The sequence below is a fragment of the Ostrea edulis genome, chromosome 2, assembly GCF_947568905.1.
Source record: "Ostrea edulis chromosome 2, xbOstEdul1.1, whole genome shotgun sequence".
In the NCBI taxonomy this organism is placed as follows: domain Eukaryota; kingdom Metazoa; phylum Mollusca; class Bivalvia; order Ostreida; family Ostreidae; genus Ostrea; species Ostrea edulis.
Window position 1 is genome coordinate 40,855,357 of NC_079165.1, and position 23,023 is coordinate 40,878,379.

General features: G+C 34.5%; 2 protein-coding genes across 2 annotated transcripts; one reads left to right on the top strand and one right to left on the bottom strand.

Annotated features, from left to right (window-relative positions):
• Positions 1-4,950: 4,950 nt before the first annotated feature.
• On the bottom strand, positions 4,951-12,433 carry LOC125681740 (STING ER exit protein-like). Its single transcript, XM_048921940.2, has 7 exons — positions 12,256-12,433; positions 9,124-9,238; positions 8,373-8,414; positions 7,292-7,415; positions 7,029-7,118; positions 6,240-6,329; positions 4,951-5,285 (listed from the first exon to the last, which is right to left on the bottom strand). Exons 1-7 carry the CDS (start codon positions 12,374-12,376, stop codon positions 5,235-5,237), a joined length of 633 nt encoding a protein of 210 aa, XP_048777897.2. The 5' UTR covers positions 12,377-12,433; the 3' UTR covers positions 4,951-5,234.
• On the top strand, positions 8,582-22,381 carry LOC125678474 (cyclin-dependent kinase 9-like). Its single transcript, XM_048916946.2, has 5 exons — positions 8,582-8,598; positions 12,591-12,846; positions 20,899-20,980; positions 21,176-21,266; positions 21,394-22,381. Exons 2-5 carry the CDS (start codon positions 12,647-12,649, stop codon positions 22,236-22,238), a joined length of 1,218 nt encoding a protein of 405 aa, XP_048772903.2. The 5' UTR covers positions 8,582-8,598; positions 12,591-12,646; the 3' UTR covers positions 22,239-22,381.
• Positions 22,382-23,023: the final 642 nt, after the last annotated feature.

Sequence of the window (23,023 nt, forward strand, 5' to 3'; positions counted from 1 at the left end):
AAATCATGTACTCTTTTTGTAATATTTCCTCAAAACGGATTAAGTTCAACAACCTGTCTTTTTCTCAAAATTGAAGAAAATAAAAATCCTTGCCACATGCGCATCTTCAATATCCATACAAACACTCTGTAAAACAAGATGGTCCTCACTTGAAAATTGTGGGAGGAGTTCACCGTACAAATTATGTACCATCCATATAACAATAATTTTCAATTAAAGGAACACAACTCCTGCAAAAGAGGTCAAAATGGATCAATATTGCAATATGATCTAAAATGATCCACAAAGCTACATGGCAAGTTTCAGATTGATATGTGACAGAGAAATGAAATTAGAAACAGAAAACCCCGAACGGACGGACAGACGGGCGTAACAGACACCGCTATACTATAATACGTCCCGTCCAAAGACGGGCTTATAAAAATTGATCCGGGACATAAAGTTTGTATATGAATATGTCATTCCTTAAATATTCCTCTGTAAAAATTTTAATTGGTGCTTTACACAAATATTTTTAAATCACATTTCTGTAATGATCTGCAGTTTTGTAGGAACCCTATTGATACGGCAGACTGTCCCAATATTCGTGACGTGCGAAAAGGGGAGGGGAGATCCTGTACTTATAGATATGTAATTAAGAGGTAATTAGTCGACTTCCTCAAACATTTACAGGAACTACGGAAATCATTATCGGAGCAACGCCGTCGTGCTTTGAAAACCTAAAATTCTAGTCGGTGTGTCAAAATACGACTTTAGCATTGCACAGCGTGATGTGTTCCATTTCTTTGATTTGGCATTTAGACAATCTACATCTCAATAATAGTTTATCTAATCACGCAGTTAACAGCTACCTCAGCACGGTGAATTCGGTCACGTCACTCATATGTTGGTCAAGTACATTTGTAATTGGTGTGTGCATTCAACAAGTGATGATTGAGTACAGCCATAAGATTGCGTTATGGTGTCATTTATGATAGTTTACACCAACAAGGTATTTTTTATTTGGTTTGCACCTCAGTAGATCGAATAAAGCAAAAAATTAAAGAAGTTGTTTTGTGGATCTCATGACTGGCAAACAGTGAAATAAATTGTATGCGGCTCTTTCTCCATGCGTGAACAAGTGACACACAGCGTAGGTTCTCATGGTTTGTGTAATCGCTTTTTGTACTAGAATATTGATTTTTCTTATTACCGTCGTTTTCATCACAGAAATCGACACAATCTAGCTTCTATAATAATGATTACCACTTTTTTTATTCTCCTCAGAAAAAGAGACGAAAATAATTGAGCAATATACTGAAGTCAATCTGTATTATTTCCTTTATAAGTCATATGATCAGACATAATATTTCAGCAACGAAACAAATGCGTATTGGATTACTTCATTTCAAATCCTGCTGACAAAATTCGCGCATCATATTTCACCTAATAGACCCAAAAATGTGCAAGAGATAATAAGCAAATAAATGCACATTTTACTGTAATCAAACTTGATACATGATGAACTAACAAAAACTAATACTCAGCAGTACAATGTGGAATTAATAAATTTGGGGGGGGGGGGTCAATTTTCGTGGATTTTGTGGGTATCCCTTTCCCACGAAATTCAAACCGCAGTGAAATAAATAACCTCTTTAATGTTTCAATGTACAAAACCCATATCTATGAAATTACATCCTACAACAACTTTAAACTCTCGACTCTCCATGAAATTATATCCTACCACAACTGTAAACTCTCGACTATCCATGAAATTACATCCTACCACAACTGTAAAACTCTCGACTATCCATAAAATTACATCCTAACACAACTCTAAACTCTCGACTATCCATGAAATTACATCCTAACACAGCTGTAAACTCTCGACTGTCTATGAAATTACATCCTACCCCACCTGTAAACTCTCGACTATCCATGAAATTACATCCTACCACAACTGTAAACTCTCGATTATCCATGAAATTATAACCTACCACAACTGTAAACTCTCAACTGTCTATGAAATTACATCCTACCACAACTGTAATCACTCGACTATCTATGAAATTACATCCTACCACAACTGTAAACTCTCGACTATCCATGAAATTACATCCTAACACAACTGTAAACTCTCGACTATCCATGAAATTACATCCTACTACAACTGTAAACTATCGACTGTCTATGAAATTACATCCTACCACAACTGTAAACTCTCGACTATCCATGAAATTACATCCTACCACAACTGTAAACTCTCGACTGTCTATGAAATTACATCCTACCACAACTGTAAACTCTCGACTGTCTATGAAATTACATCCTACCACAACTGTAAACTCTCGACTGTCTATGAAATTACATCCTACCACAACTGTAAACTCTCGACTGTCTATGAAATTACACCTAAACACAACTGTGCACTCTCCACTATCTATGAAATTACATCTAAACACAACTGTACACTCTCGACTATCTATGAAAATTGAGCCCCACAAATTTAAATAATTCCGCAGTATAATTAATATAGGAATTTTTCAATTGGAAAATACAAAGTATTGCCATCTGATACTCTGTTCAATATATGAAATGCAAGGCAAATAAATGATACTAATAAGTTGCTTTAATTAAGGAGTTCTACATTTTGTTTGTTTGTTTTGTTTTACGCCCCATTGAGAATTTTGTACTCATATTGAGACGTCAACAACTGTAGGTGAAGTACCACAAATTTAGACCCATGCTTACTCCTTCAGGGCCGTAGCAGTGAAGGTTCTTCAACATACCAACACTATACCTCCGTCATATCCGAAAGACCCGTGAATGCCGAGCGTTTGGCAAAGGAGCAATCACTACCTATGTTAATGTTTTAGGTTTGACGCGGACATGGCACGAGCGGGGCTCGAACTCACGACCTCCCGATTACGAAGCGAACACTCTACCACTGAACAATTTTGATCGGCTCTACATTATGGAAGGAATACAAAATGAAGAGTTGAGCAAACACGGATCCCTGGACATATCAGAGGTGGGATCAGGTGCTTAGGAGGAGTAAGCATCCCCCGTCAACCGGTCACACCTGCCGTGAGCCACATGTCTTGATCAGGCGAATGGAGTAATCCGTAGTCAAAATGATATACAATATTCTGCATGTGTTTCTTACAGTCTTGTATTGGAATCTGTGGATTCAAATCCCATCACTATTTGAGATTCTGTTATTGTTCTAAACATTATTTTTCAATCTTGTTCAACCTTGCACTTCGCTGTTGGATGCACATATTTATATTCCTTGTCTGTGTCTATACTCCAAAAACTCTGTATTTGTTGCTAACAACCTAGTATGGGGATCTGGGAGTTTGAATCCCACCATTGCTTACTGCTGTTATACAGCAGTGTACTATATTGGGAGATCTCCATAATCAGCTAACAAAATGAATATCTGAAACAATATGTTAATGTGAACAAAATCAAAACACTCTCTTCACATCTTCGGGGCATAAATATTTTTGTACATCCACCAACCTTAGAATATTTGTATTTTATGTACTATATCCATTTCATGTTCACATTTTAATTTCAGGAACTGTTAGTCCACATCAGTGGAATGTAATTGGAGCGACGAACACTATCATGTATTTGGTATCTGGACAACACTGAAACCTTCCGTAGTGTTGTTGACAGGTTTGGAGTAAGCAAGGGAAATCTGCACTATTTTATATTTAATTCTGTAACTAGGAAGAATTGTTTTACCACACTAAAACTTATGTCTCCTCTTTCATTTTACAGCTCTTCACGGCAATGGTGTCATCTACATATGAGTGACAAATTCTCGAGAGGGACGTTAAACAGTATAAAATCAAATGAAATCTTCCATTTTTCATCGTTTAAAAAACATATTTAGGAATCATCTTAAAGTGGAAAATTAAAACTTACGGTACATAACGAAGTGAAACCTATGTACCCCCATATGAGAGGGGGTACAATAAAATAACTTCTGTGTAATCTATCCTACAAACGTCAATAAAACTTTAGCGGGTGACGATTTGGGGTGTACAATAGTACATCCCCAAATCATCGCCCCTAATGATAGTGCAATCTTGTCCCAAATCGTCGCTGGGGCGACGATTTGGGATGCCAGGCAACGATTTGGGATGAAATGTCATCCCAAATAACAATTTGAGATGGGGCGACGATTTGGGGTGTAATAGGCACACCATAAATCTGTGCTAGTTTCTTCAGAAAATATTGAGTTCCCATTCAAAGTAAATGTTTCTGGTAAAAAAAAAAACAAACTAGGAATTTATGCAACAGGAATGAAGATTTTTCATCAGATACACCAAATCATATACCCAGCGCCTACCATACTTATATATTGTTGAAGTGTTTGAGCATTTCGAAAGATTTCTATACTACCCAATTGCTAGTGCTAGCTTGTCAATAACTACCGTTTTCCATACAATACTTTTGGCTGTCTAGATTTATTTTAATTAAACACAATCAGTTTTTGAATACATTAATATCGATCTACTTTCTTTGCTTGGAATTCACAAACCCCGCGCTACACCAATCACGGTCCACCGCATGTGGCATTGTACACGGTGGAATAGTTTTACACCTTCATAAAACACAAGCATATTGCTTTCCATGCATTAGTTGCTCAGTAGATCTTTAATACTTCATCGGTTTATTATAGACTCCAAATAGTCATCAAACTTCAATTGGTCATGACTATAAGTACATGACCCCATTCAATTTTCAGGGTTTTTTAGCATGCATACAGAAATACTTGTCATATTGATAACAGAAGAACCATTTGACCAAAATATATAAGTAAATTGATCCTGACCATCAGATGACCCCCATGCAGTAAATTGTGGGAAAGTAAACTTTGTTAAACTTAAAACTCAAACAGTCATACATGTATTACCCTTCCAATTCTTACAACGAAAAAATATTTCAGTTTCAATATTTCCATTTCTATTACATTCTTTATTTTACCACATTTAGTAACATGTTATCTCACATACTTTCATTTAACACTAACAAATCACACACTGACAGATCATGTCAATTACATACATTCTTCATCATATTTCTTCCAATGTTTTGGTTTTACACATGTCAGTCACAGCTACCAGACACTCCACTTGTCCATTAGTTACTATGGGCCTCCCTTGTCAATCACAGTTACCATGGACCTCGATGGTCATGCACAGTTTTTATGGACCTCGCTTTTGAGATTTTCCTGTTCCTCATTTGTCAATAAGAGTCCCCTTTACTTTCTTCTTTGCCTCCTCTGCAGCCTACAATTCAATGAAGTAAAATCAAAATAAAAAATGGGTTTACTAAAATTTAGGTTCATCTTATCAAATATTGCATCTTTTAAATGAAAATTACACATTTTTCTTTTTGATGTGCCAGATACTTCTTAGTATAGTGTATTTTATGGGTAATTATACATTTATTATGTCCAACAGAAAGGAGACCATAAGTAGAAATAAAGAGCACTCGGAGAGCATGCCAATACATACTTCCCTACAGTCAGAAAAATCAGAGCACTCCGAGAGTATTGCATGGCAATACATACTTCCCTATAGTCAGAAAAATCTTTTCAGTAGAATAGAATGCAAACTTCATGAACAATTTCTGTGAGCATTGGAAATAAAAGTGTGGAAAACTGAGTATTTCATATAATTTTCTAAGTCCATGGGACATAACTCAGCAAAAATAAAAACTGGAATAAATTCAAACTAGGTCTATATCTTGTCACGGTAAAGCAATGTACAAAATATCAAATGAGTATCTGCAAGCATGACGAAAAAAAAAGGTGGAAAACTGATTTGCAGGACTCACAGATGGACAGACGAAGTGCATACATAAAGTCCCCTTTGGCAAAATTGGCTGGTAATGGACTAATGAGCAGTATTTATGTGATATTTATTAAATATATTGTAACATTTAACTATTTTGTTCATGTATTTCAGCAATATAGAATAAAAGCGAGTAATTTTATTTCGCGAGTGGTGCTTCTTGCTAACTTGCACAATAATGAATTCCTCGCATATATTTAGAAATGAATCTACAGTTATAAAAATTCTGATATATTTTTGCATTACTTTGAAATCATACCATGCAGTACTACAAGTATAGATATGTCACTGCTCTCCTAAACATTGTTAATTTTATTGACAACTTTTCATTAGATTTCTCCATTATACACAATAAATGTACGAGATTAAACATTACTACTATATTACCTCTTCCTGTCTTCTTTTGTTCATTCCCTTTCTGAACAGTTGCTTTTCTATCACTTTAGCATTGGCTGCATATGAATCTGCTATTTCTTTCTACAATACAAAATCAAAATCTGACTTAATGTTTTCCATCCTCTCTACAATACAACAATCAGTTTTAGTCAATGTTCTCTATTCTCTCTACAGTGCAAACTTTTGAATTAATAATCTCCAATTTTCAAACTGATTTAATACATGTACTGTTGAGATGTGATTGAAGTATAAAATATGTGTTGTTGGAAGTTTTAAAATTAAGCAGCTGTTTACCATATAGCACTTATTACATGTGCTAGTGAAGTAATGAGTGTAAGTACTGTTTATATGCAAAAATTTGAATCTTGTAGCATGTATTGTTATTATTTGTAAACTCCACCTTTCATTTAGAGACTCTATGCTATTACATATGAAAAAGATTCATCAGTATGTTTCAGTTAAATATATTGAAGTTTCCAAAGCTCAAGTATACACGCCTTAAACAGAGGTAAGTTCCAAAAGAAATGAAGTCCTTGTGGTGTGAAATATATAAATTTTTGCATGAACAATTTAAATGAAATTCCATAAAAGTTTATATTTTCAATCTTTTGTCGATTAAGAAATTTTCACTGGACCAGTGAATCTGGAAAAGACCTTAAACCTCTACATGTATTTTCATATTTCTTTATCACAATTTCTTGGCCTTTTTTTTTAGTTCCTCTTACTTTAAGATACTCTTGAAAAAACCCTACAGACTTTGAAAAAGAAGTCATTACTTACGGCTTCAATTTCATCCTCTTCTTCATCTACTGTTGAGACTGTGACAGAACTGAATTTTCCCATGTTCTTTGTATGCTTGGTCAGTGTCACCTATTAAAATTGTAACATTAAAAAATCAGAGTCACATATTAAAACTGTAACATTAAAAATCTATTGAGCTTAATGTTTCACAAAAATTGATACAAATTTTTACACCTGTGGCAATTTTTCGTTTGATAAACCCTGTGGAATTATTTTGAGGCTCCACACTTTTGAAATGTTACCTTTTTAGGTTCTGATATCTGGCTGTACACATCTGTCTTTGCTGAGTCCCTCTTGAGAGCTCCTTCCACTACAAACATAACACCACTGTTTCCTTGGTGATGGTAATATAACCATAATCCACATCTGTCAAGAATTCAAAGTAAGTTCATATGAGATTGATCACTGTTCATTGTCTTCGCCTTCATGTAACAATGCTCACCTACAACACATCTGTCAAGAATTCAAAGTAAGTTCATATGAGATTGATCACTGTTCGTTGTCTTCGCCTTTCATGTAACAATGTTCAGCTACAACACATTGTTTTTATCTTTCAACTACTTTCACCAATGTTTTGTCAATAATAATCCTTGCTAGTTCAATATTTATATATCCTCATATAGGTTTGCTTGGTACACAAAGTCATTCAGAGAATATAAATCTTAACCTTCCTCATTTAAGATATTCAATGTATAATGAAAGGAGATTGAACAATTTTGAATTATTTAAATCAAAATAAATGCTCATTGTCAAATAATGATTAAAGTGAAGTAGATAAAATTTAAATGAAAGGTAAATGATTAGAAGCCGATCTTTTTGCACTTGAGACTCTTTTGGAAGAGTTATCCACCCTTGGAAAAAATAAGAAAAATTGAATTTTCTAAATAAATGTGCAATATTAAAATGATTATTTCTATTTTACACTTTGATAAAGAGAAAGTATATATGTAACTTTTTACGAAGAGATTTGTATGAAAATGTTATTTCTTTTTAAACATTCTAATAAAGCATGCTCTTCCCATAGACTTCAAAGTAATTCTAGATGAAATAAATCAAGCAGCTATCAAAATTTGTAAATTGCTATGGTGGATTATTTTTTATTAACATTCCTTCCTCTTCAAAATTATACTGTGATTACAAAATTCCCACCATCCATTTATTAGATATGAAGTGTGATCGATATACATTGAATACCTTAATAAATATGAAAGTAAAGAAATAAATGACTTTGTTGTATGTATTATGGGGGACATATAAACAATGCAAGCGTGTGACAATATCTGTGAAAATGAACAAAAACCAATAACCAAAGATTTTTCTAACCTTTTGCACTTTTGTCTGTACTGTTTCTCTATGCCCTCAGGCCTGTAAAAGCAAAGCTTATATTACAAAGATCAGCATATTTTCAATTGGTACACATGTGACGGTACTAGTATTTACAATTCTAAATCTAAAGAGTATATATTACGCATTACCCAAATGATTATTTTTTTTTTCAATTAAAATATTATGCACATGTACTTAAATCATAATTACGTATTACTTATTAGTGGTATTATATCATACTACATCTATGTGTTGTTACAGTCAAACAATTAAGGTAACTCCATTCTCGCAGTTTTATCTGATACAAGTTTGAAATGTGTATTTATTTCCATTCATTAGAGTTAAAACTAACAAATTATCAAATAAAATACATAGGTCATCACACTGAGAGATAATACATGCCTTCTACAATGGATCTCTACAGATTGTAACAGTATTTACTGAGAGATAATGCATGCCTTCTACAATGGATCTCTACAGATTGTAACAGTATTTACTGAGAGATAATGCATGCCTTCTACAATGGATCTCTACAGATTGTAACAGTATTTACTGAGAGATAATGCATGCCTTCTACAATGGATCTCTACAGATTGTAACAGTATTTACTGAGAGATAATGCATGCCTTCTACAATGGATCTCTACAGATTGTAACAGTATTTTGCTTGGATTTCTAAGAGAACCAGACTTCCATCATACTTGAATGGGGTATAATGAAGTTGTAGTTTAGCATAAATAGCTGAATACTTTTTTAAGTAAACGATATCATCTGGATCACAAGTGAGTCTGTGAGCATGCTTCTGACTGTCAATCACTCTGGCATTATCTCTTCTCCTCATGGGAAGTTTATCAATAGGACAATCTACAAAAACACATCGTTTAAGAATGTTTAATACAAAAACAGAAAGAAAACTGCTATAATCCTGTCAAGAAATATTGTTGTAAAAAGAGATTACTGTGTGTTGTGAATACATTGTACATCTGTATCCATTTCATTTAATAAAGGCATAATAGATACTATGTTATTATCATATTTTGGAAAATAAGATGCAGTTACCATGACATGATCATGTTTAAACTAGACTTTAATCTAAACGCAGTATTAAGTCTTCCCCGGAAGACATGTGTCGCCTGCTAGTTCATTCTATATGTAATATATCACGTATAATGTTGAAAAAGTAAATTATTCAAATGGTTTTTGTCAGTTTAATACTCCTTTTAAAGGTTTTGAGAATTACTAAACATTCTTTAACGATAACTTAATTGAAATTGAAAGATGAGACATTATTATGCAATGGAATTTGTGGGAGAATCTGTTTGAAATTAAGACATTTATTAAATGTAGACTGAATGAAAACATATGTTTGAAAATATGTATCAACCTGTTACTGTGCTCTTCAAGACAATGGTAATAACCATAAGTAATTATCTGTAGGGTTTACTGCTTAGTCTTGTTGTCTTTTTATATATTCAATTTACTGTTTTTCAAGAAAAATCATAATTAGTGCTGTTCTGAAATCACATATACTGTCCTTCAGTATGGGAATTACAAATACTGTCCTTTTGTACATAAAAATACTGTCCTTCAGTTAATCATAAAATAAAATCTTCAGCAAAAAATTTTTTTGCTGTAAAAAATTCTAAGTCCCGGCAAACAGGAAGTTGATAAGCGACAGATTCGAAAATGTCTTACACAATACAGTTGGCCACACTGATGCTCTGTGCCAAATATCAGGGAGTTGCCCCATGTGGTTCTTGAGAAAACTGTGACAGAAATTTTTTGTGACGACGACGCCAGACGATGACGCAGGATGACGGATAGTGATCCCTATATGTCGCCACTGCGTGTAACGCAGGCGACACAATAAGTGTAGTCACTATAAAATGCAGAAGTGGGTTCATTTGAAGTAAAGTTTCAACCATGACAATTTATTCATTCATGATATTTGGTGTCATAACCAATTGTTAGTTGGGAGAAGCCTCTTGAACAACTATTCACCACAAAAGAATTAATTATGAAGATCTTGCAGAAGAATGCAATTGAGTTAACACAAAAGCACATGGTCATGCTTACTAGGAAGGTAAATGTTCTGAAAAACTGAATCAGAATGAAAAAAGATCATCAAAGATGTCATAAACAAATGATGAGTTTATTCTGAACAAAAAGTCTAAGCAATTCATTTTAAAACAACTTGAAATTAACAGAATCGATAAAGAAACCAATATGAATATCATATGAAAGGATCAGCTCCACTACTGGTGAATAATGAAAAATTATACAGGAGACTAAGACTCTGACACAAAATAAATTCCAAGAAGGAAATAATGATGGAGAAGATGACTACAGAGACTCTTATTCAGGGACATACCAAGGTATACATGTTACAGAGAAAGAGATTGTTACAGAAAACTGAAACCCTCCAAATTCAATTCAGAGTGAAAACTACAATCACAGCAAATCTAGAAGTAAAGGAATACCAGAAAAGTCAAATGAAATTCTGGAAGTACTTTTACAATAGAGTTAGGCACATAAATTCTTACATTAACATGACATTTGGTTTCACTTTGACAACATAAAAAAGGAGCCATACTAGTACTTTTTACAGTATTTCATTTCTAAATATACAATCCCTCACAATTTGATAACATGACAAAGAAATAAATACAAGAAAATCATGTCCGTGTATCATAATCAATTCATATTGCATGTAAAACAAACTCATTTGCTTCCATGATTTTGATGAAACAACCAGTTTGCTTTAACAGTCAGCACTAAATGACATTGGACCAGAATCCAGGCCAGAGTGTGTGACTTAACAAGTAACGTTAGATTCGATACACAAGCGCTTGTTCTGAGTATTGTCAGTTTTTAAATTGAGGCAGGTTACTGACGAATAAGTTGATGTTACAGGGATTTCAACAGTCTAAATTAAAGTCAGGATTTCGCAAATTTTATGGTCGTTATAATGATCTAATTTACCAATACCACCTGTAATTGGGGAACAGTGTTCGAAATTAACCATAGACCGAGTCTATGTCAAATGACACTGGTCTATTACAATTGTAATTGAGATAGACCAAATTGTCTACACCATTTTTCTAGGTTTAAAGCAATAGACAACTGATAGAGTTTATAATCCAAAAAAGTTGACGTCTGATAAATGTCATGAGGAAAGGAGTACATTGTTATGGAAATGGAAAGCAAATATGCTTTTTAAGTACATTAGAAGAAAATAACAATGTTTTAAATTTGTGTTATCTTTTTCAATATTGCGGTCTATGCCAATCTGATGAGGTCTATGTCATCTTGTTTTGGCATAGCCCGTGGTCTATACCAAGTTTTAAACCAATTTCAAACACTGGGGAAAAATGTTGTCTGACATGTTTCATACCATCTTACACACTGATTTTGATTGCAGACTACTAATAAACTGTTCTGAATAGAAATAATAGATAAATAAACTAGAGCCAAGTTTACTTTTCTTTCAATTACCTTGTCCCTATAATATAATAACAATCGTTACTTTTAACACATATATTAAAAATTGTTTTAGCAAGTGAGAATATATCCTTGACCTTCAAAATGTTTTGAAAGCAAAAAGCGGTGAAGTGAAAAACAAGAGAATATGGAAAAAAGAAACTCAAAGCAACCCCAAAAAAATGATAACTTTTAAACTGTTAAAGGGACATGGACACAATTTGAAGTTAATTTTTTAAATTAAAAAAAAAAATTATTTTCCATTTTAAATGTTTACAATGCTTAACTGTGGTATTTCTAGTGGTCAGCAGAAATTTTAATGTCAGTTCAGTTATAAATGAGATCCAGTAATTCTATATGCAAACAAGGCTGATCATACTGACCGCTGTATGTTTACAAACCTAAGATTAGTGATATCTGTCCACATATACAATAATATACGTAAAGAGGTTTCTCTCCCTGGTATTCTTCTTGATCTTTGACATCTGTGCAAACAACACTGCGAGAAACTACTTTTGGCATTCTTAATCACAATGTTAACCGTGTGTAAAACGTCATAGAAATCCCTTACAACAATATAAATAATATGATTTAATAAATTATGCATGAAATTGTATAATTTTATCATAACAAACGACACTTCAAAATAGAATTGGCGTATTTGATATACTTTCCTATGAAAGAAAAGAAGAGTTTTGTTAGTTGGTTTTTTTTTTATTATTGTTATACGCCATAGCGTACCTGACGTAGAACGCACGTGTCTCACTTCCGGTAAAGAAAAAAAAAGGCATCATGCAACAACATGGACAAGGGTCCTCGAGCACGAGCTCATCATCTTCACAGAACTATAGCGGTGCTAGTGGAGGGGGTTCGCATTACTCGGGGAGCGGATCTTCTAGCTATAGTGCAAAATTAGAGGACATGGAATTTCCTTACTGTCCGGACGCCAACAAATATGAGAAACTAGCCAAAATTGGCCAGGGAACTTTTGGGTAAGAAATTTCCCAAGAGTCGAAAAGTATATTATTCACGTTATTTTATGATTCTATTGTGAGAAGTAGAACAATCTTATTGACAGATCGAACATTCAGAGTTGAATTAAAAACACGACCAGACGTTTAATTTAATTATTAAAAGAAATTCTTTAGTCAACGTGTGGTTAATCAGTGGAATAGACTACCACTAGTAGTGATCAATGCGAAGACCATCCTGGAATTCAAGACCAGACTAGACAAGTCCATGCTAATAGGCGAATATTAGGATTACCTACAATGCTAACCCTTAAGTAAGCAAGTATCTACATGGCATAACGCGGGGTTTGAAACTAACTTGAAAACTTTGCCGGCCATGTGGGCTACTGAACCTTATAATTATAGGGCCAACATCAAAATTTAGTCGCACACTGATCATGCTGACTAGAACACCTTTTATTTTCATGTTTTGATGTTTGGTTTAAATATGACATGCAACCGGTAACGATTGGGACCCTGTGACATTTGATGGTATTACAGAAAGAGATTCATGATGAATACGATAAGACAAAAAGATAAAGGAAGTTTGGAATCATGGAAGACCAATCGACCACAACACGACACCACATGCCCCATGCATGTGACAAGCATGTTTGTTTCCCAGCCTTTTCCCCAAAGAACCTCATCAAGTATTAACTCACACTACGAATAAGTCACATCCGCGTCCGCATTTTCTACCCACAGTTGGTTGGTCTTCCATGATTTGAACAACTTCTGTTGTCTTTATGTCTTATTGTAATCCCCCAGATACTCATTTCTATCTGTATTTTTTGCTTCTTGGGTTCACTGACCCCTGCATTTATAAATTGCCATATTGTCGGTAATTCAAAATCATTAGATGCTTTGCAGAGAAGTGATTCTAAAAGTTATAATACAGTGGAACCCCGTTATTACGTTTTCCATTTTGTCACGATAAAATAACGTAATACCGGGGGCAACGTAATAAACATTCCCAGTTAAAATATCATTTGGTGATTGTATATCGTCCGTTGGTACTCCGTGAAGGGGTGTGTGAATATATCTTTACTGTTTCTTTGTTTAAAAGACTGATACTTTGTTTTATTTACATCTTATCTTTAATGTCCGTAATTCTTCATGTTCTTATCCCTTTTCTTTATTTCGGTGTAGGATACATAAGGATGTTTTGATAAACGTTGCTTTTTCTGCATTCGTTTGGACCGCCATTTTGTTCAACTTTAAAACAATGCGTTCATGTAAATTTCTCTCAATAACTCGTTCCGGTTCGTATTCAACATTTGTATTTAAAAAATAACAAAACATCGTTTTTATTAAGTTCTCTAATTACACAATACACAACACAATAAAAAATCCCACCCAAAAAACAACAAAACTATAGACACAAAACACACACGATACCCAACACTTACACACTTCTCACCAACGATAAACATGCACGGAGAACAATTTAAGCGCAATCCACATAAAAAAAAAATATAATGATGCACGAAGATTTCATTTATAACGCTAAATGATGGCACTAAAATCACGTGTGCATCAAGGGATTTTAAAATATTCACTGAGGTAAATGCCGTGCACGAATCGGCCGATAGATAGGTGTATGTATGGACGAGAGTTACGAACACCCAAGCTGCATGTCCAAACAACGAACAATTTTTTTAATTGAACACCTTAAGTCACCTATGTCCAAGCAGTTGTAACATTGCTACGATAAATCTTGTCTTTCTTGTTTGGTACCAAAGCTTTCCGTGAATAGAGTTTTAATAGCGAAGGTAATCATATAATGATGCACGAAGATTTCATTTATAACGCTAAATGATGGCACTAAAATCACGTGCGCATCAACACGCAGGCGGTTGAGAAATTATTTCTTTGATTATCAAAATATGAAAAATGAAGTAAATTTCATAGAGTACAATTTCTAAATAAACATTATTTAATTGTTTATCACTGGCTTCTATACGGGGTATTCACCTGTATTGATGTCGCTAGATCTATCGAAGCGTGATCAGTCAAGCGTCTCTAATCCCCAAACAGACCAGGAAATTTACGTGGTGACTGGCTCAGGCAGTCAAGGTGTGAATGGCTTATTATTGTGAGAATCACTATTGAATAATTAGGGGTTTATTACGTTTTTGTCGGAATTTTTACAACGTAATACCGAGACTCGGCATTTTAGGACAACGTAATAACGAGGTCTATTTTATATAGGTTTGTTAAGAAATGGTTTTGTGCTTTGAAATTCCAACGTAATATGCGGACTAACGTAATAAAGGGGGAACGTAATAACGGGGTTCCACTGTAATTATGAAGCACTTTGCAGATAACAAACTTTTTCTAAAGGAAAAAAACCCAAAATGATCTAACAAAATTGAAAAGCAAATATTTATTTCGTAAATTTTCTAACCGCCATGTGGGCAACTTGAACCATAATTTTAATTCGCCCACGCGGAAATTTAGTTGCAAATGGAGAGTGGGTGACTGTTAATTTCAAACCCTGCTAAGTCCCCCCAACTGACTAACAAAAATCAGGTTATTTATACTAAATTGGGGCAATAGAAAATCATAACTTTCAATATATTACTGTCAGAGTGTATGAACTAGGTTAAATTATGTACTTCTGGATAATTATCCAATGAGAATTAAAGTTAAAGATTGTTATGATGATTGAACACATGGGTATATGCAGGAACTGTCAAATAAGACTCACATGTAAATAAACACCTAAATGAATGTTCAGTATGGTACAATATCAGAGACAGGTAAACATATAAAATTAAACATAAATAATATGCATATAAATTCATTCCTGCTTCACATTAAAACTACCAGACTATTAAAGTAAAACTACAATTTAACAGCATTAATTTTGTTTTTAGCTTCGTTTATTTTCAGTTAACAATTATGACAGATTTAAACATGTGTAACTAGTGATGTATCGATCATCACCGACTTTCGATTGTCGGTCGCTAATGGCTATAACTGAAACGATGTGAATAATCGATAGTCACTTTGAAAATCAAAAATTGTCGACATCGGTACTTTTTTTTAATAATACGAATATTCCTGCTGCAATTTAACTAAAATCAAAAATGGCTGACGAAGCTGAATCGTCCGATAAGATTGAATATTGTTTTAACGTCCCTCTTGAGAATATTTCACTCATATGGAGACGTCACCATTGCCGGTTAAGGGCTGAAAAATTTAGACCTGTGCTCGACGTTTACAGTCTTTGAGCAGGGAGGGATCTTTATCGTGTCACACCTGCTGTGACACAGGGCCTCGGATTTTGCTTCTTACAACAAGCAAGGGGTAGCCTAATGAGGCTCTATTCTAACCTGGATCCATTAAGAATGACAACAAAAGTCGAAAGATTTATCCCTATCCCGGTAAAACAAAATCGAAAGTATGTGATTATTAACTTCAAATTTCTTATGATTTTCATACGAGTGAAAAATTCTCGAGAGAGATGTTAAACAAGATACAATCAATCTAATTCTAATTAACTTAATATTGAGGGTAAAAAATAAAGTAAAGTTAATATATATATGCGCATGAATTTGAAAAGAATAAAATTCGATTATTTTCTGATTAATCAATCGAAAAGGTGCATCCGATTAATTCGATCATCGATTAATTTCCCCCCCCCCCCCCCCCCCCCCACCCCCCTGATTGCCCATCACTATGTGTAACAATATTCTCCATCTATTTTCAGTATGATTTTGTAATTTCTAAATGTTCTGGCTAATTTTCCATGTCTGAATCATCGTTGCTCACAATCTCTGATATCAATACAGGTATCAACACTTTGCACAAGTTACGTCCCTTGTCCGCCATCTCCCAGTTAAAAATCGTATTTCTCTACGTTGGCCTTGTATCTGTAGCTTTAAAAAAAAATTTTTTTCCATCAATATGGATATTGGACCTAGAAAATTTTGATTTTTTTTTAAATTTCTGATGTTTGGTAGTGGAGATACAACCAAAACAAGTTTATTTCCTCTGCAGTATGTGGATTTTCACTTATTGAGGTTTTCTTGAGTCATTAAAACAACTGACCGCTATGAAATGACATAAATAATCATAAATTACGTGTAGCAACATGTAGCCCCCCCTCCCTTCCAAACACACACACATTCTGTGCGAGTACATATGCATAATAATAATAAATAATAATACCATATTTATATAGCACCCTTTTCATACACTATATACGCTCAAAGGTGCTTTACAATGCATATATACCTTACAACAGAATGCTTTACACAAAATACATAGAAAATAAATAAAACATTAAAAAGCAATAATATAAAAGGCGTTATCACATGTAAACAGTCCGTAGCCCGATTGTACATAATTATAAAACATATGAAAACACAAGATACCATAAATATGCTAGATAAGAATAAACATCAGTTTCAGGGCATATTAAAATAATATTAATAATAATGAAATACACACACACACACTATAATTCATGAGAGACCCCATGGATGCCAGACATTACGTCTGATCAATATTTGTAATGTTCCCTACACTGCACGTGTTATACTACATCTTCATATTTCAGTCATGTGAGTCCTACATGCCAGTTTTCCTGCAAGGATTAGGTCTCATTGTCCACTCATATTTTTTCTGTTTTCAACTCACCTGAGCTTGAAAGCTCAAAATACAGACCCTGAAACGTGCTACTACACCAGTTGCACGGTACGGTTCGGTACGCTTTATGAACGGTACGGTTCGTTTTCTGAACGGTACGGTTCGTTTCTTGAACGGTACGGTTCGTTTCTTGCACGGTACGGTACGCTTCTTGAACGGTACGGTTCGCTTCTTGCACGGTACGGTTTGCTAAAAATAGCTGCACGCTTTGTGAACGGTTTGCACGTTTTATTAATGAGGTGGGCGTGGCCTGAACGCTTTTACTTCGTATAAATTGTACGTTTCGATAGTTTGTTTTCACTCGATCGGTCTTATTCGGCTCTTTGATTATCGGCTGCAGGATTTGTGGTTGTGTTAGAATGTGCACATGGGGAAATGAGACGTTATTTTTGATTGCTTCGATGGAATAATTCCATATTGATAACGTACATAAAAGTTATGAATAAAAGTTTTTAGAATTTGCTTAAGTCTAAGTCTTAATGGTTGTTATTACGTTTCAATTTGTTTTTCATTTCTCATCAGACATTTATTAATTTACGATTTTATAAAAAGTTGTTACATGAACTGCTCCCCGACATGGGCGTGCGTAAGTGTAAAAACAAAGCGTATTAAGTTTCCGGATATAAATTACAGTGCCTAAATTGGAAAAGTTTTTAAGAAGAAGTGAATTTTGTTTTGAATACACTAAAGTCGCAAATGACACAATGATTATTTTCTGCACTTCACATTTATTGTGATTTATCATCGGCATTATGAAAGATCCAGGATATCTGCACGTGAAGTTTGTACGTCCTTTTTTGTCAGCATTCAGTCATTCATAATTAATAATGTTAGATATCTGTTGCATTTGTCTTTGAATCAAATAAAATGATGATAATACATATAATATATATTCCTATCCTTTATCACGCGAAGTCCGATTTTCATTTCCCTGACTTTATTTTTGATCACTGAAAATTGAATTTAAAAAAATTAACAGAAAAGTAAGGCAAGTGTGTAGTTTGCAATAAAAATGTTTCATATACCTTTTCTATATATTGTTGAAATACTTGAAAATGCTGAAATGAATAATTTTTTGCGGCCGATTTGATGCTTTGCATCAATTTAACTTGTTTACATTCTTTTACACATGTATGTATCTATTTATTTCTCTGTCGATGTAATTAAAAATTGTTTATTAGTGTATATAATAAATCCGCCAATCTACATCTATCTATATGGGTCGTTATCAATGTAGAAGAGAAAAAGATATGTCAAAATTATTGCTAATAAAGTAATGAAAATATTACAGTGTAGAACGTGACAATTTTTCTAATCGGTCTAGAAATTTCTCATATGATTCAGACACTGTACGTAGGAAAGTACATATTGAATACATTAACGCTACAAATATCAATTTCATCTTCTTACGGCAAGCCCTGTGCCATACGTGTAGTAGCATTATCAGGGACGTCGACGTCCCTGATTATATGAAGAAATTAAATAGGCTACTTGTAAGTACTATTACAGTATTGCAGTTAACTTCACCCTTGAATTTAAAAGAATTGATTGAAACAGAAATTCCGTTAAAACAACGAAATGCCCCTTGGTTCACTCTTTAAAAGTCTGCAAGTGAAATATACATCCACAGTACACAGGACTGGCTGCAGAAGCATGCATGCAAAATCCGTGCAGTGATCTGACGTCTATTTCTGTTAACAGTTCACAGTATAAAACGAATTTTTATGCATAATTCAGTCAAAACTTGGGTACTTGTTGATAACATACATACACATATATGCACTGAAACAATGTGACATTTACGGAAAGTAATTTAAAAAAAAAAAGAATATCAAAGATGTTTTAAGCATCTCGGTGATTTTCACAGTTGATAACCCAGCTTCGTGATGTTTGAGGATAATGCTTCGAATAGCCAGCGATAGTCTACGACCTCCTTTCCCATCGGGCGCCATTGTGAAAATAATATACTGTGGCTGAAAAAGTAGGTCACGTGACATAAATTGCACGCTTTCTGCACGGTACGGTACGATTTCGGGCTTTTGGGGGTGGGGTTTGCATAATATTATCCTGCACGCTTTCTGAACGGTACGGTTCGTTTCTTGAACGGTACGGTTCGTTTCTTGCACGGTACGGTACGCTTCTTGAACGGTACGGTTCGTTTTTTGCACGGTACGGTACGTTTCTTGAACGGTACAGTTCGTTTCTTGCACGGAACGGTTCGGTTCGTTTTTAAGGTGTAGTAGCACGTTTCAGGGTCTGTAGCTTTACTGATCACCCGTTGTCCGTCTGTAAACTTTTCACATTTCAAATGAACTAAGGTGTATCCTTCATAACTTGTACAGAAATTTCTTACGACAAGACCTTTTATTTCATATCATGTCCTTTGACCTTGTGACTTTGAACTCTGTGTTTGACCTACTTTTAAAAAAACCATAATCTATTAAGTTTACCATGAACTATTTTAGGTAGGGCTTTCATATTTTGTGTAGAGATCCTTTATGGCAAGACTTTGTGATAGAATGGTGTTTGATCTTTTGACCTTTGAGTTTGACTATTTAATATCTCCTGAACTATTCAAGGTAGAACTTTCATATTTTGTGTGTATATTCTTTATGACAAGACATTGTTAGTGCCTTGGTATGACTTTGAACAATGACAGCGCCAACATGACTCAGGTGAGTGATGTGGCCCATGGTTCTCTTGTTCTTTGATTCCTCTTGATTTATCATTGGACTTGCTCTTGTTAATCTACCACATTTAATATTTCTATATTTTTGTACTATCAGAAGGTTGGTTGTTGGTTATGTTTAAAATTCATTTTGATAGATGAAGCTTTATTTTATATCTATTTATATAATATAGATTTTAAGAATTTCATATTTATTTGAAAGTATCATATATTTTTTTCTGTTTATGATGCAATAAATCAGCAAGAAACTCATTTAGTCACATAAAGTCTTAACATTTAGTACAAACAACTCATTTTATTTCAATTTGGAAAAGTAATTTGTTTATTGGTTTGGGCTGTCAGTCAAGCCTTAATTCTGCATACTGCATTAAATCAAACAAGAATTGAAACACATCATCTTACCTTGAGATAGTTCCTTTGAATAATGTTTGAAAGATGATCTTATGAATTGCTTTTATAAAATTTTATTATCTTTAACTAGTCTTGAGGAAATTATTGTCAATACTTCTTTATTTTCATTTCCAATGATCTGGCAACAGTAAATCCCATATTTCCGAGGTTCAAACACATTATTAAATTGATACTATGGATACATTCATAACAACTGGAACTCTGTTCTCACTCTCCCAGAGGGAAGATTATCATTAAGAAAGTTGTTGCAGATGTATTTATTCTCCGTTTCATTGTAGAGAAGTTTTTAAAGCACGGAACCGTCAAACAAGACAACTTGTAGCAATGAAGAAGGTGTTAATGGAAAATGAAAAAGAGGGGGTATGTTGAACTAACTTTACTCAATAACTAACTCAAAACTGGAACATCGCTTGATATGAAAATGAATTTAAAAGTACAATGAGCTACCTAAATGCCACAGGTGTTTACATTTGTGTACATAGTGTGTCATACTGTAGACATCAAACTGCTCTCCTACTGATGATTGAAATCCAGTAAGTAAATTCTTCATTTCAGTTCCCTATAACAGCCTTGAGGGAAATCAAAATACTGCAGTTGCTGAGGCATGAAAATGTTGTCGATTTGATTGAAATAGCTAGAACAAGAGGTAAGATGTATACTGTCATATGATCTATAAGAATGATGATAAATGTATTATATAGACCTTTGCATTCTTATATTCATTGGGAATTTGTAAGTCAAGTTGTTGTTATTCATAATTTATTTCTTTTCAGCAACTCCGTACAACAGAATGAAAAGCACATTTTATTTGATATTTGAGTTCTGTGAACATGATCTTGCTGGACTTCTGAGCAATGCAAATGTGAAATTCAATATCGGTGAGATTAAGAAGGTCATGCAACAACTCTTAAATGGACTCTACTTCATCCACAGCAACAAGATTTTACACAGAGACATGAAAGCTGCAAATATTCTGATTACAAAACATGGAATTTTGAAGCTCGCTGACTTTGGTCTGGCAAGAGCCTTTAGCACAGCAGGCAAAGACAAACAAAATAGATACACAAACAGAGTGGTGACTCTCTGGTACCGACCACCAGAACTCCTTCTGGGTGAGAGAAACTATGGTCCACCGATAGACCTGTGGGGAGCAGGATGCATTATGGCAGAGATGTGGACTAGAACCCCTATAATGCAGGGGAAAACGGAGCAACATCAGCTGCAGTTGATTAGTCAGTTATGTGGATCCATAACGAAGGAGGTGTGGCCAAATGTGGAGAAACTTGAAATGTTCACGCAAATGGAACTGGCCCAGGGTCAAAAACGCAAAGTGAAAGACAGACTTAAGGTCTATGTAAAAGACCAGTATGCACTAGATTTGATTGACAAGTTGGTGACTCTTGACCCTGGAAAGCGAATAGATAGTGACACTGCTTTGAATCATGATTTTTTCTGGTCAGATCCAATGCCATGTGAACTTGCTCATATGTTGTCCCAGCATTCCACATCCATGTTTGAATTTCTGGCACCACCACGTCGTCTAGGCCAGAGAATGCCCGCTGGGCCAGTGCAGAGACAAGCTCCTAACCCTGATCAACATTTTGAAAGAGTGTTTTAAAGTGTACATTTGTTAAATTTGCCAGTATGGTCAAAATAATTTAGAATTTACCAATCTTACCTGTGAATTTCAAACGATTGTTTGAAAACTTCATGAATGTTGCTACATATGTACTATAAACAAGTAATAAAACATTAAAAATATTTGTTTTCAAACATTGAGTTTTGGACCTTTGAAGTGAGTATTTCACACATCAGGGAGTGGAAATTACAATAGGCCCATTGCCCATAACAGTTAACATATTATAGCTTGAACAAAAAGTTCTAAGAATTGGAAGTCATATTTTGTTTGCCGTCAGTGTCTGTGAAGATTAATAAAATACCATGGTCATCTGGGTTCGGTCGCTGGTGGTCAGATAGCTCAGTTGTTAGAACACCTGACTAGAGATTCAGGAGCCCCGGGTGCGAGTCCCAGTCTGGTCCATTTCATTTTCTTTCTTCCTGTTATATTTGGTGCCGTGACCAGCCCCTGGAACTGACAGGTGAAAATGTCTACCTGGGGATTAAGATCCTGGGTTGATGTCTTCAAGTGAGAAGACATTTAAGGAGGGAGGAATGTAGTGGTCAGCTGGGTTTGATGGCCAGATAGCTCAGTTGGTAGAACACCTGACTAGAGATTCAGGGGGCCCAGGTTTACATGTAAGTCCTGGTCTGTTGCATTTTCTCTGTTTCTGTTACAGCACATTGTCAATCCTGGCCACATTCAAACTGACCCACATATTGCATATTCCAGAAATGGGAATTCAACGAGCATTCTAAAATTAAGCTGTCGTACACATTTTTGAA